The sequence below is a fragment of the Sorghum bicolor genome, chromosome 1 (assembly GCF_000003195.3).
Source record: "Sorghum bicolor cultivar BTx623 chromosome 1, Sorghum_bicolor_NCBIv3, whole genome shotgun sequence".
Taxonomy (NCBI): Eukaryota; Viridiplantae; Streptophyta; class Magnoliopsida; order Poales; family Poaceae; genus Sorghum; species Sorghum bicolor.
In genome coordinates this window covers 63,644,753-63,658,751 of record NC_012870.2, presented here as the reverse complement: position 1 = coordinate 63,658,751, position 13,999 = coordinate 63,644,753, and the positions used below count along the sequence as shown (strand labels likewise).

Sequence of the window (13,999 nt, the reverse complement as noted above, 5' to 3'; positions counted from 1 at the left end):
TCCCAAACCGAACATATATTGATTATTTGAGGCCCTAAACGGATTCCAATGGAAAAGTTGTCAACTACAAAGTTTCATAACTTTTTAAGATCTACAACTTTTATATTGGAAGTTTTTCCATCCGAGGTCATTTACAAAATTTGAATTTCAAATTTAAGAAATTCAAATGTAGTTTTCGACGACAAGATGATGTCAAATGAAAAAATTATCAACTACAAAGTTTCATAACTTTTCGAGATCTACAACTTTCATGTTGACAGTTTTTTCAAACAAGGTCATTTGAAAAACTCAAAAAATTTAATTTCAAATTATTTCTACAGGCGGCTTTCTTAACAAACCGCCTGTAGAAATACATGATTTCTACAGGCGGTTTTGTTATGAAAACCGCCTGTAGAAATATGATTTTTAGTGGCGGTTCCTTAGGACAACCGCCTGTAGAAATGCATGATTTCTACTGGCGGTTCAGTTAGAAAAACCGCCTGTGAAAATGCATCTTCACAGACGGTTCGTAGTTCTGACACCGCCCTTTTTACACCACAGGCGTGTGATAACTACAACCGCCTGTAGTATAAAAAGGAGGCGTCGGTGTTGTACTCTTTTCTACTGGTGAGTGATGTGGTTTATTTGATGGCGCGTTATGATTGTGCATGCCGTGTTGACGTCTCAATCCAACTGCCGTATGTGTAGTTTTTGTTATTTTTGCTTATTAGTTCTTAATTATTTTTATTGTTTATGTTTTGTAATATAATCAGTTTTTCTGCCCGATTAAGGGCACTTCTAATGATAGAAATTACATGTAGTTTCTATATCTATTAATTTTTATAAATACTATATGTAGAAACTATGGTCCCAATGGATAGTTTCTATAGAATATTTTTTATCTAGTCACATTCATTCTCTCTCCATTCTCAGCCAATCATATCACTTCATGTCTTGGATTTCGTCTAGAGGTCGTTCGTTTGTCTTATCAGCCGTACTTTTTCTACCAGATAGCAGTGTCTTTTTCTCACAATAAATCAGTCAAGAGTATTTCAGCCATGACTTTTAAGACCACCTCTTCAATAAATATCTTGCCACATCAGTAAAATGCCTAGTTGATACTATAATTAATATCTATAGAAACCATGATGGTTTCTGCATTGAGAGTGCCCCTAATTTCACTCGTTCCTGTACCTATATAAAAACGTTCCTTGTGTCCAACTAAATTAAAAGCTTAAAACCAGACACCAGATCCCTGTTGATGGATCTAACATAGGTGCGCCTCTGTTCGTTTTAGCTTTTGCAGTGCTAGTAGCAAAAATGTATAAGGGTAGTCCTAATGCATGTAGTTTCTATACCTATTAATTTCTAGAGACACTATATATAAAATCTATTGTTCCAATGTATAGTTTCTATGAAACAATTTTTTACTCAATTATATACTCTCTCCGTATCGGATTTTAGAAGTCGTTTTGGACAAGATTTCGATTACATTGGGAATGTAAATCATCAATAACTTTTAAATTGTTAAGTTTGCAAATGTGAAAATTATATAAATAGATTTGTCTTGAAAAATACTTTCATAAAAAATATACATATATTATTTTTAAATACTTTTATAAAAATAAGAGGTCAAAGTTGTGTTTTGAAGACCGTGTGTCTGTACTAAACGACTTCTAAATCCTATACGAAGGGAGTACATTCTTTCTCTATTATCTATCAATCATATCCCTTCATGTCTTGGTTCTCGTGTAAATATGGTTTCTAACTTAAACTCAGTTTTTATGATTTTGCTCTTTCTCTTCAGTAGCAACTATATTGTTATATCAGCAAAATGTTTAAGTGATAGTAGAGTTAATGTATATAAAAACTATAATAATTTATGTATTGAGAGTGTCCTAACCACCTATGTTAGGGGCTGTTTGGTTGCTAGCCACAGTTTGCCACACTTTATCTTAGGCATATTTGACCAAGTTGGCAAGTGTTTGGTTGACAACTAAGTTTAGGTATGATTCTTTTGAGCTCCACATGTCATAGAGTTAAAAAGTGTGGCAAGATTCCTTTAGGCATGACAAAGTGTGGCAACCAATTTACTGGCCACATTTTTTTTGGCTTACCACACTTACCTAAAATTAGTTGTGATAAACTATGACCTTGTTTAGTTCGCAAAAATTTTCAAGATTCCCCGTCACATCGAATCTTTGGTCGCATGCATGGAGCATTAAATATAGATAAAAATAAAAACTAATTGCACAGTTTATCTGTAATTTGTGAGATGAATCTTTTGAGCCTAGTTACTCTATGATTGGACAATATTTGTCAAATAAAAACGAAAGTGCTACAGTAGCCAAAAACCAAAGTTTTTGCCAACTAAACAAGGCCTATGGCTAGCAACCAAACGTTCTCTTACTCTTAAAAGAAGCAGCTTTACCGGTGGCGCTTTAATTTAGGTCAAGAAAGAAAGTGCGGAGCCTGGCAGCCTTGGACTTTGAATTCGACGAGTGTCGAGGGATGAATAGCATGAGCATCGGCTCCAAGGTAACTAGACCAGGGGGCACTGACAAAGGGGTACGCAATTTTTTTTTCCACGGAGTTCCAAGCAGCAGCGAGAAGGAGAGGGAGATGGGAATCCATGGCGGACGTCAATGCAGCCAATTATGCGTAGGGACAGGACAGTGGCTACCCGACACCCGGCTTGGGTGAATCAAAAGCTGCGTTTTGTTTTCTGCTCCTTGACTCCTTGTGTACTGTACTCCCCGACCCCCGACCCCGAGGTTGGCAACCGCCGGCAAACCGCGCCGCCGACCACCGCCGAGCTTTGCTCCACCTCCGGCCGTGCGGACCGCGCCATCGTCGACCGCGCCGGCCGGTTGGCCATGCAAATGCATTACCAAAGTGTGCATGGGCTCCTAAAACACTCTAACTCCTCTCACATCGATCACATGGTGTTCCTATGTCGTTTGCAACTGTGTGTATATATACCCTCTTCGTATAAGATTTAGATGTTGTTTAGGACAGCGGCACAGTCTACAAAACACAACTTCAACCTCTTATTGTTATAAAAATATTTAAAAAAATAATATATATATATATATAACTTTATAAAAGTGTTTTTCAAGACAAGTATATTCATATAATTTTCACATTGGCAAACTCAATAACTTAAAAGTTATTGATAATTTATATTCTCAATATTTGACCCAAATCTTGTCTAAAATGACATCTAAATCCTATACAGAGGAAGTATATTTTTTTTATTTACATGGATCATATTCACATATGGTTACCACCTCCATATATGTTTGCCCCCAAAATAAGTTTTTCGCCTTTTGGTGTGGCAAGATCAGCATGTCTGATAACCTTGCTTCTGAAGTTAAAGTACCTTGGATGGTATCATAGAAAAGAATAAAGTATATTTTTTAGTCTTCAAGTTTGGCATCAGTATGATTTGCTATAAAACCAGGCAAAGTATATTTTTTAGTCTTCAAGTTTGGCATCAGTATGATTTTCAACTCTAAACTATAAAACCAGGCAATGGATGTCCTCTAATTGCTGAAACTAAATAAATTTAGTCCCCTAGCAGGTTCTAAACATTGTTTCTATTTTCTAAATCTAAAGGCAAGAAAATATATTGTTTTGATCTTTAATAATCATAATTAATTTATTCTAAATAAAAGATGGAATCAGTTCTAGCTTTCTTCTTAAAATGTTATACACTTTTGGTGCATTATTTAGAGTTATTTGGATCATATTTGTTTTTGGATAAATAATGAGCATGGCCACAAGCAATAAAGCAATGTGCAAAGAAATAAACCAGTTTTAAATAACTATATATAGATCATAAACAAGCAGGGAATATCTTTAAAAAAAATGATACTAACTTCATATTAGAAAACATAAAACTACCTATGAAATCGGTCAAATGATCAAATTTGTCTCCAATTAACAGTTGGAGGGTGTCTATTACCCAATGCCATTGCTTTTGGTTAAAAATTAGACTGACTTACAACTTGAATGTTGAAAATATACTTTACTCTAAAAAATCAAAACTAGACACTAAACTCTGTATAGAACAAAATGTTCATAAAAATGTAACACTATCATTTGGCAACCATTTTTCTGGACGGAGAGTAATTTCGCAATCATGATTAGAGAACACCCATAAAAGTGGAAAACATATATAGCAACAATGCAATAATTGCTGTTATTTTTTGAGATTAATGCAACAATTGTTGTTTTCTTATGGTTTAGTAAATATATAAGAAACCTTGACAATGATGAATGGTCAATGTTGGGGTAATAGAGTACTCCCTCCGTCCCTTTTTAAGTGGTGGTACAATATTCGCGTTGGTAAAAATATCATCAATATTTATGTCTCTAAAAATATTTATCATAAAATAAATTCATCGATCTATCAAATTGTACTAATTATAGCATAAATATTAATTTTTTATATTTGGCCAAATTTGAGTATATTTGATTCCGTAAGAAGCGAGAACGATGATTAAAAAAAAAGATGAGGGAGTAGATCCTTGCGAAACCTTATACTGTGAAATTTTAATTTTAAGAACAGTGTATCGTTGCTTTACTAATCTTCAAATGGTCCCAAATAACTAATTCTGCTAGTACTAACTTACGTACTCCGTATTAATTTTTTTCCCAAATGAATAATGTACTCTACTCTCTTTTCCAGGAGGCTGGGGGTTTATTTAATTATTAAACGTAAGTTGGTACGAAAAATTCAGCTAAGCGGAAACACATCGGCGTCTGAGTGGGCCCGGTTCAAACGGCCAAAGCCACTCCTAGCGCCGATCCGGGCGGGCCCCACAACCAAACCCCCGTATAACACCCGAGGCCGTCAGCGCCACTGCCCTTCCGCATCCAAAGTCCACCACTTCCCTCTGCTCCGACCTCGCCGGCGACCCACCCCGCAATGGTCGACGTCGACCGCCGCCCGTCGCACCCGCACGGCCTCCCGCGCCCGCCTTCCCACGCCGCCGGCCTGCGCCGTCTCTCCACCCGCGCTTCGGCACCCAGCACCCCGCGCACCGCGGCGCCTCCGTCTCCCTCCGCCGCCTCCGCGGGGCCCGCGCCCTCCCCATCCGCGCTCCTCGCTCACCTCGCCGCGGCTGGTGTGACCGTCCTCCCGGGGCTCTCCGACGCCGAGCTCGCCCTCGCGGAGGCCGCGCTCGGCGGCGTCCAGCTCCCGCCCGACCTCCGCGACCTCCTCGCGCTGGGCCTGCCGTCGGGGGACGGCTTCCCGGACTACCGCTCCCCCGCGGGGCTGCGCCTCCTCCGCTTCGCCGCGCAGGAGGTCCCCGCGGCCGTCGCCTCCACGACGCTGCCCCTCGCCCCGGGCCGGCGGCGCGCGGGGGGACGGGCCGCGCCGCCGCCGCCGCCGCCCCTCGTCCCGCTCTGCGGCCGGCATTACGTGCCGGCGACGCCCTGCCTCGCGGGCAACCCGGTGTTCCACGTGTCCGACTCCGGCGTGGCGTTCGCGGGCGCCAACGTCGCCGACTTCCTCCTCCGCGCCTTCGCCGCCGAGCCGCCCCCCGGCGCGCCGCTGCGGCGCCAGCTCTCCGCGCCGGTCCCGCCGCCGTCCGCCGCCGCGCCGCCGTCGTCCACGGCGCGCCGGAGCCTGGACTCCGTCACCGGCCGGGCCCCGCGCTGGATCGAGTTCTGGACCGACGCCGCCGCGGCCGGGGACCGGTTCTTGGAGGTCCCCACGGGCGCCAGCGCCACGAGCGCCGCGGCGGCGCCGGGGTGGCTGCGGTCTAGCCTTGAGGAGGCGGCCTCCATGCTGACGCGCGGCGGGTGGGGCGTCCGCGAGGTGGAAGAGATGATGACTGGAGAAGGTCCCAGCGGCAGCGGCAGCGGCGTCGGCGAGGTGAATGTGGCGGCGTTGGCGTTGACGGTCGACCGGTGCTGCGGCGACCTGAAGAGGGGAGGCTGGGCCGCGGAGGAGGTGGTGGAGATGCTGGGGGCGCTGCTGGGGCCGAGGAAGCCGCGGCGGGCGGTGGCAGCGCTGCCGCCGGACGTGGCCGCACGGGTGGGGCGGCTCGCCGAGGCCGTGTCGCGGGCTGTCGGGTCCCATGCCAAAGTGAAACCTCCGAGGCCATCTTGAAAATCGGGGGAGGAAGGCTGGAAAAAGAATTCTCTGTTTCCAAACTTTTAGTCTAGGACTAGGAAAAAAAAGAATCTCTGTTTTCCCTGTATCCGAGTACGTGCGTGTGCGTGTACATGTACGTGACTAGTAGTCGTGTACAAGTTGTATGGTTTTGGAGTTTGGTAGACCTGTCATGTACATGTTAGATATGCTAGGGTGGTGAATGAATAAAATAAATCTAAGGAATTTGGGAAGCTGACATGTACCGCTCCTGCTTGACCCCATTGAAAAAAACAACGTGGATAGTCGTGGAAGGAGGGTAACGTTTAACGCTCATCAGATTTACATCTGCAAACCGGGGATTAAAAACTTGTGGTCACTGCAGTCCGCATAAATTTATAATTCTAGGTTTAAAATATGTCAACTTTGTAGAAAAAAATTATTAATATTTATGAATCTAAATATATATGCTATGAAAATATATTACATGATTAATTTAGTGGTACTTATTCAGTATAATAAATATTAGTACTTTCTTTACACAGATTTAGTTAAATAAAAATCTGTTTATAGCTTCTCAAAAAACGAGAAATGCCATTGAGGGCCCATTCGAAAGGTATGAATTTTATAAATCTGTTTACAATCGTACATGTTTTATTTTTAGAAAAATAACGAGCATATTCGTTTGACAGAAAAACCATAACTAAAAATAATGTTTATTGATTTATTGTGAAAGAAAAATACTACTCTAATATCGAGCTACTCAACAACAAGGCTTTACAAATCACTTTGAGAGAGACTGACAGTACGTTGCTGCTTCGTCAGTCCCGGCCCAGCAACTCAACAAGCATTCAAAATGCTACACTTTATCCATTGAGGGCCCATTCGAAATGTATGAATTTTACAAATCGTACAGCAATTTCTTACAAATCCATCCAATTTGCCATGAGAAACTTACAAACAGATAAAAAATCCACGCACTCCAAACAGTACCCGAGCCAAGTTTGTGCTAGGAATACCAGCGTCGTCGAAATACCCACAAGACAAGAGGAGGTCATTGAGCGAAGCTCAAGCATCGGACGGCACACTGGGCGGGAGAAGTCGCTTCCATCCAGACTTTCAGTCAGCTACAAGTTTTTCAGCCAGGCGATCTCCCGACAGGCACAACACTGAACTTTGCAACAGAGATGCCCAGTTCCCAAGGGAACCGTTCCCAAGCGACTGCCACTCCCGGACGGCAACGCCGTGCCCCCCAACAGTTCCAGTGTACCTGGCCATTCCAAGCATGCATGCATCTGCTACCACAGCCGGCAGCGTACATGGGCTGCCGCGACGTAGCAAAACCTGAGTACGACGGAAGGGGCACCCTCGACCATTCGGTTCTCGTAATCTTCACCTGGACAAACACAGGTACACTCTATATTACACATGGCTGTCCTGCTGTCTCGTAATATGGGGGCACATGCTCCTCCGTCCTAAAAAAAAAGAGAGTATCATTTCTGTTATAAATCTAGACAAATGTCTGTCTAAATTCAGAGCAAAAACGACAATCTTTATGGAAAGAAGGAAGTATATCTCAACGAAAAGCCCAACTAGAATGAAGAATAAGCCTTGGTGGCTTAGCAACTACCACAGCATCCAAATCTCTAAAGATTCATGGTTTCGGAGCACGTACCGCGAGTATATCCGGTAATGGCGAACCAGAGCATGCTAAATTATATATTATATACTTTAATGCAGCCACAAGGAGCTACTTCCATGTGCCCATACCACGTTGTCACCCAACACCAACAGGAGAGGCGCCTGCGTTCAGGTTGTGAAGTTGCCAAAGTGCTGCAGCAAGGGCTCCTTCAGAAAACGTCACACCAACAGGCGGCGGATAAGGCGGCGTGTGGAACCTGCAGGGAACAGCTCACCACATGGCATTAGGAGGGTATCCGAGACCACGAAGTGATCGTCATCCAAGGGTCTTCTCGCGAACTCATGACCAACTGATTATCGCAGCTTGCCGGGCAGTTCCATCTCGGCCTGGCCAGGAGACAGATCCGCCCGACAATGCCATCCTGAAAGAAAAGAATACTGGCTCTGGAACTTTGAAACCATAAAAGTGCAAACATAGAATGTAGGAGTATCTCCAACACGAAGCTGACCAGCCTTTTTCTAATGTTCCCTCGGACACCGCTCACTGCTCAGCAGTGACCTTCCTCAGCTCTGCAAGCTTGACAATTCAACACTGTAAACAGTTGTATGGAGTAGTACTGTAATCACACCACACCAATCACCTGGCTCGCTTCCAGAAACAAAAGCTTCAGTCAGTTCAGTTTGCAACAGCAAATTAATTCAGCACAATCAGACAATATAAGTTGAGGCAGTGTTCTTCAGATGTTGTATATTATATGCATGTTCCCAAATAAGTTATGTTAGGAAGTTTATAAAATCAACTAAACTAGACAATGAATTAATTTAATGTAACTAAACCAGGTCAAACATTGTATCAGACAATGGTTTAAGTTATGTTTGACCTGGTTTAGTTCATTAACTAGCTTAATGTAATTAAACAAGACAATGAATTAAGTTATGTTTGACCTGGTTTTGTTCACTAAACCAGGTCAAACTAAGTTATGTTGTATACTATATGCATGTTCCCAAATAGTTACAATCAGACAATGAACTAGCTTAATGTAACTAAACCAGGTCAAACATAGTATCAGAGCCTAAAAAATCAACTAAAAAACACATGGTAGCTATAGGAGCAGCCAACATAAAGATCTACCATATCATTAACACTTCCTGCAAATAAAAAAATGCACCAACTTATATTGATGAAAAATACATCAGGCATTACGATTGCACGTTATGGCTACGTGAACTCAGCCAATATCCTTTAAGTACATCATATGAGAAGTTTGTTATTAAACACACTTGCAATTTGCAAACATAAAGATTCTAATCAGATAACCTGATAAAAGATACTAAAGTTATTTTTCTTGGTATAATTGATATAAATGTAAACAAGAGCATATTGAAGGTTGGATATGACCATCTCTAGTTGTCCAAAAGAAAAAAAAAATCATACTAGTTATTGTTATTCTCACTCAACAGAAAAATATATTAGTAGATCTAGTAGTAAAGCAATCCCTTTTCAAAGCCTTACAGTTTGGTAACAAGGATGTGGTACCCCAGCATTTTCTTGGAGACAGTACTATACTTGCAGACAGCTAATGAAACAAACTGTTGCTATCTGGGCAGTCTATTCTTAGACCCAGCAGCTATGTTGTATTGCAGAATAAACTGCTGTTGAAAAAAATACAATACAAGCTACAGACATCTAACATGGTTCTGATGTATCACAATTCCAACAATCATGGCTAAGATCCATAAAAGATGAAAGTGGCAGCTAGCTCAAGCAGCAGTGTACCATACTGTTAACAGTTCCTCAGTGCTACCCAGAAAGAAGCACCTCCATTTGGGTTTGTCTTCTGCCACCGCTAGAGCTCTCTATACCAGGTCACATTGCCAAACTGTGCATAATAAGGCAGCAAGGTGGGCCCCAGCAACAGTTCACCATTTGGATGTCCTGCAATAATTCATAGGACTTTATGGCATTAATGCAAAAGCCAAAAGGTACCTTCATTAGTAAATGATTCCTCAACCATTCCATGTTTTTGCGAGACCTAGTTACAGATGCAGACGCTCACATACACGAGCGTACACTCACCCCTATGAACGCATGCACACACCCTACCCCTATGAGCACATCCAAAGAACTAAGTTGAACCAGCAAATCTTGAGATTGACGAAGTCACCATTAAAAGAATAGTACCGTGGAATAAATCTAGGAAAATGCGAGCACCCTTGTTGACCATGTAGCAAACCTTCACCTAGTGTTACCTCATCCAAGTTTGACAGCTCCATTTACTCCATTTATTTCCCTCTTTCGCAATGGGTGTGATTGGACATGTACAAACGTACTACACAATTTGGTTGCAGAGAACTGGGTGGTCATGCAAAAGGAAAAGGTTTTTCTGTCTAATGTATTGTAGATTGAGAGCGTCATTAGTTTGTCCTTTATCGGTCTGGAGCAAAATAATGATACAGTGACAGTTTATAAACATGAAACTGTAAAGAAAGAACAGATTTAAGCGCGAAGCTCACAGACTTCAGAGACAATTTGTTTCTTTCCGGAACAGCGACCAGATTTACCAAAGTGTGTTTCCAAGTCTTTTGTGTCTCTCTTTTTCAAGAGTAGCAGTCTTCAATTTTGGCAAGTAAATTCCATGATTAACTTTGTTAGGTATGCAGAAATTGTATAAGATACTTTACCAGAAATGTACCGTATGCACAGTACATATCGAATTTTACAGATGTTAGATGCTTTTATCCTCTAAAATCACCCAGGATGTTGTATTAAAATATGACAAAGTGCCAAAAGAACAAGGCAGTCAGCAGGGCAAAAACTGCATACTAGCATCAGACTCTACAACAACTACTCATTTTCTCAGGTTCAACACCAGAAGATGAAAGATAAAAAAAAAAGGCCTAACTCTGTTAAGAAAAGCTGCAACACATTTTCAACTGAAGTCATTCACTACTAGATCAAGGATATATGGCAGCTGTATTGCAAGACAAAGAATTAAACCATTCTATCTTTTGGCATCAGCAAAATACTTCAGTTCAGTCCTAAACCTCATCAAGTCACATTTGATGACCAGGCAACTTAGGGAGAGAAAATGTTGTGCAGAGGAAATAATATATTATGTGTAACTGTTACCAAAAGTCTCCACAAGAGCAGTGCCCATCTTTAAAGTGGTGGAACCGGTTTGCATCCCGGACAATGATATCTCTTTCAGTTATTTTTGATATATATTTGGTAGCATTGTGACAATCCCCACAGACCCGCAAATTCTTGTATATATGGAGCGGAGTTCTTGGAGGAGTATTTATAATGCCAAAGGCAATAGCTAATCTCTCACTATGATTATTCAAGATCTGTTCCTTTTCATCCTCCTCTACGTCTTGTAAGACAAAACTGTAGTCAGGAACATAGCCTGCACTTTTCATCTTGGCCAAAAGGTCCTGTAGCTCTCTCTGGATTTCTTCATGCTGAGGGTGGGGTTCTGTCTGTGTGCCACTGTAAAATACACTCACAGACCCTTTGACCTCCATTGAACTCCATCCAGGGGTCTTTTGCAAATTCTGGCGCCTAACCAAAGACCTTACTGCATCAACTCCATCCCATTTCCCAATCTTTGCATACATATTTGACATCAGGACATAATATCCAACATTCTTGGGATCAAGTTCAAATAGGTTCTGTGATGCCAATTTACCCAATTCAACATTCCCATGAATCCTACAGGCACCAAGCAGTGCGCCCCAAACAGCAGAGTCAGGCTTAATTGGCATGCCTTGTATGAACTCAAAAGCTTCGTCCAACTGACCAGCTCTTCCAAGCATATCTACCATGCATGCATAGTGCTTTGCAATGGGCACAATACCATAAACAGTTTGCATCAAATCAAAGAAACTCCGACCTTGATCAACTAAGCCAGCATGGCTACAGGCAGCCAATAATGAAACAAATGTGACATTATCAGGCTTAATTCCTTCTTGTTGCATTTGTGAGAAGAGATTGAGTGCCTTTGCACCATGCCCATGAACCCCAAGACCAGCTATGATGGCATTCCAAGGACCTGTGCTCCTTCTAGGCATATGCTCAAACAAAAGCATTGCTTCTACTAGCTTCCCACATTTAGCATACAAGTCTATCAGACAAGTACTGACATACACATCAAGATTTAATCCAGTCTTAATTGACAGTGCATGCATTCGCATTCCCTGCTGCAATGCACCGAGGTTCGAGTACGCAGGCAAAATGCTGACAAACGTCCCTTGAATCGGCTTCAGACCCTCATGATTCTGCATATCATTGTATATCCTGACTGCCTCATTAGAAAGTCCATTCTGCATATACCCTGTAATCAGCGTGTTCCAGGACACAACATCTCGATCAGGCAAGTTATCAAATACCATCTGGGCAGCATCAATCTTCGACAGCTTAGCATACATATCAACCACAGCATTTCCGGCAATGATGTCACCCACATCCCAGCCCCGCCTCCTTACGTAGCAATGCACTGACTTTGCACCGCGCTCATCTCCGCACTGAGCAACAGCAGATGCCAGGCTAACAAGTGTTAGCACATCAGGGGAAACCCCACTTTTCATCATACCATGGAACAGCTCGACAGCAGCAGCAACCTTCCCACCTTGCTCATACGCTGAAATGATCGAATTCCACGTGACCAGATCCCGTAATGCCATTCCACCAAACACCCAGCGAGCCTCCACTAGCATCCCCAGCTTCCCGTACACGTCAATCAAGGCATTGCACACAAATAGCTCGCCAGACAGCCCGCGCTTCACCGCATACACGTGCATGACCAGAGCAAGCGCTCGATCCCCGAGCAGAACGCACATTGGCAGGACGCTCGAGAGCGTCACGGCATCCCCCGCGACCCCCTCGCCGACCATCCTCCCGAACAGCGCAACCGCGTCCACGGCCCGGGCGTTGCGGCACAGCCCGGACAACATCGCGTTCCACGCGGGCACATCCCGCTCGGGCATTTCGTCGAACACTCTGTAGGCCTCAGCGACGCGGCCGAACCGCAGGTAGGCGTGGACGAGGGAGCCCGAGGCGAAGACGTTGGGGTGGAGGAGCCCCAGGCGGAGCGCGCAGGCATGGAACTGCGCGGCGGAGGCCGGACCCGGGGCGGCACGGACGAGCGGCGGGAAGGTGAAGGAGTCGGGGCGGAGCGGGTGCGCGCCCGCGAGGAGGCGGCGGAGGAGCGGGAGCGCGAGGCGCGGGAGGGCGGCGCGGGAGAAGGCGGCGATGAGGGAGTTGGCGAGGAGGAGAGGCGGGACCTGGAGCTGCGGGTCGAGGTGGCGGAGGTGGCCTGAGGTGACGAGGACGGCGTGGGCGCCGCGCGGGAGTGCGGACGATAGCATTGGTGGGCGCGGCAACTTTGATTTTGGTTTTGATAGTCTTTTTGCTCAGCCGCTGGAAATATTATTTACGCTGGCTGCTTTGTATTTGGTAATTATTGTTTAGGGAACGTATCATGTGCAATTCAGCTTCGTGTGCAACCTATGCAACCACCAATTAAGGCCACAAGATCTAGATCCAACGTCTGAGATCTTTTTCAATTAAACCCTCCTATCTGGATACACACGGGCTAGATTTAAACCCACAGGTGGAGGGGTTTAAGTGGAAAAAACCTCAGACGTTGGATCTAGATCATGTGGCCTTAATTGGTGGTTGCATATGTTGCACACGAAGCTGGGTTGCATATGATACGTTGCCTATTGTTTAATCATAAACTAACTAGGTTTAAAAAAATATCTCTTAAATTACAGATAAATTATACAATTAATTATTTTTTATTTATATTTAATGCTCTATATATATGAGTCTAGAAATAGAAATTTGATGTGATGAGAAATTTTAAAAAAATTTAGAAACTCCGGATCCAATGATAGCGGTGAACAGTGAACAGTGAATTGTTTTGCCTTGCCAACATCAACCATTTTCTCCTCACGTTTCTGCAGGCTGGGGGGAAGAGGCGAGCCATCATGGAAGGTCCGTGGGAGTTCGGGGGGGGACCTCCTGGTGGTTGTGGATTTTGACGGAAGTAAGCGTCTGAAGGACCTAGAGTTCACTTACATTCCGATCTGGATTCGTGTTTTTGACCTCCCGCTGGGCATGATGAATTCGGTGAATGGGATGGTGTTGGGCAATCGGATTGGGAGAGCTCTGGCAGTTGACACAGAGGACGATGGATCAGCAGTAGGCGGTTTCCTGCGGATCAAGGTGAAGATTGACATCCGAAAGCCGTTGATGCGTGGCATTCTGTT

General features: G+C 43.9%; 2 protein-coding genes across 3 annotated transcripts; one reads left to right on the top strand and one right to left on the bottom strand.

Annotated features, from left to right (window-relative positions):
- On the top strand, nt 4,636–6,339 carry LOC8077099 (large proline-rich protein BAG6). Its single transcript, XM_021451673.1, has one exon. It carries the CDS (start codon nt 4,913–4,915, stop codon nt 6,101–6,103), a length of 1,191 nt encoding a protein of 396 aa, XP_021307348.1. The 5' UTR covers nt 4,636–4,912; the 3' UTR covers nt 6,104–6,339.
- On the bottom strand, nt 6,868–13,107 carry LOC8077098 (pentatricopeptide repeat-containing protein At4g33990). Of its 2 annotated transcripts, none has more exons than XM_021457482.1 (2): nt 7,761–13,107; nt 6,868–7,560 (listed from the first exon to the last, which is right to left on the bottom strand). In XM_021457482.1, exon 1 carries the CDS (start codon nt 13,091–13,093, stop codon nt 10,853–10,855), a length of 2,241 nt encoding a protein of 746 aa, XP_021313157.1. In that variant the 5' UTR covers nt 13,094–13,107; the 3' UTR covers nt 6,868–7,560; nt 7,761–10,852. The 2 variants fall into 2 exon arrangements, with proteins under 2 accessions (XP_021313157.1, XP_021313163.1); XM_021457488.1 differs by having other exon boundaries at nt 7,856–13,107.

Excerpts from the sequence above, each read along its gene's own strand:
- LOC8077099 (XM_021451673.1), top strand. The coding sequence starts at position 4,913 with ATGGTCGACGTCGACCGCCGCCCGTCGCACCCGCACGGCCTCCCGCGC.
- LOC8077098 (XM_021457482.1), bottom strand. The coding sequence starts at position 13,093 with ATGCTATCGTCCGCACTCCCGCGCGGCGCCCACGCCGTCCTCGTCACC.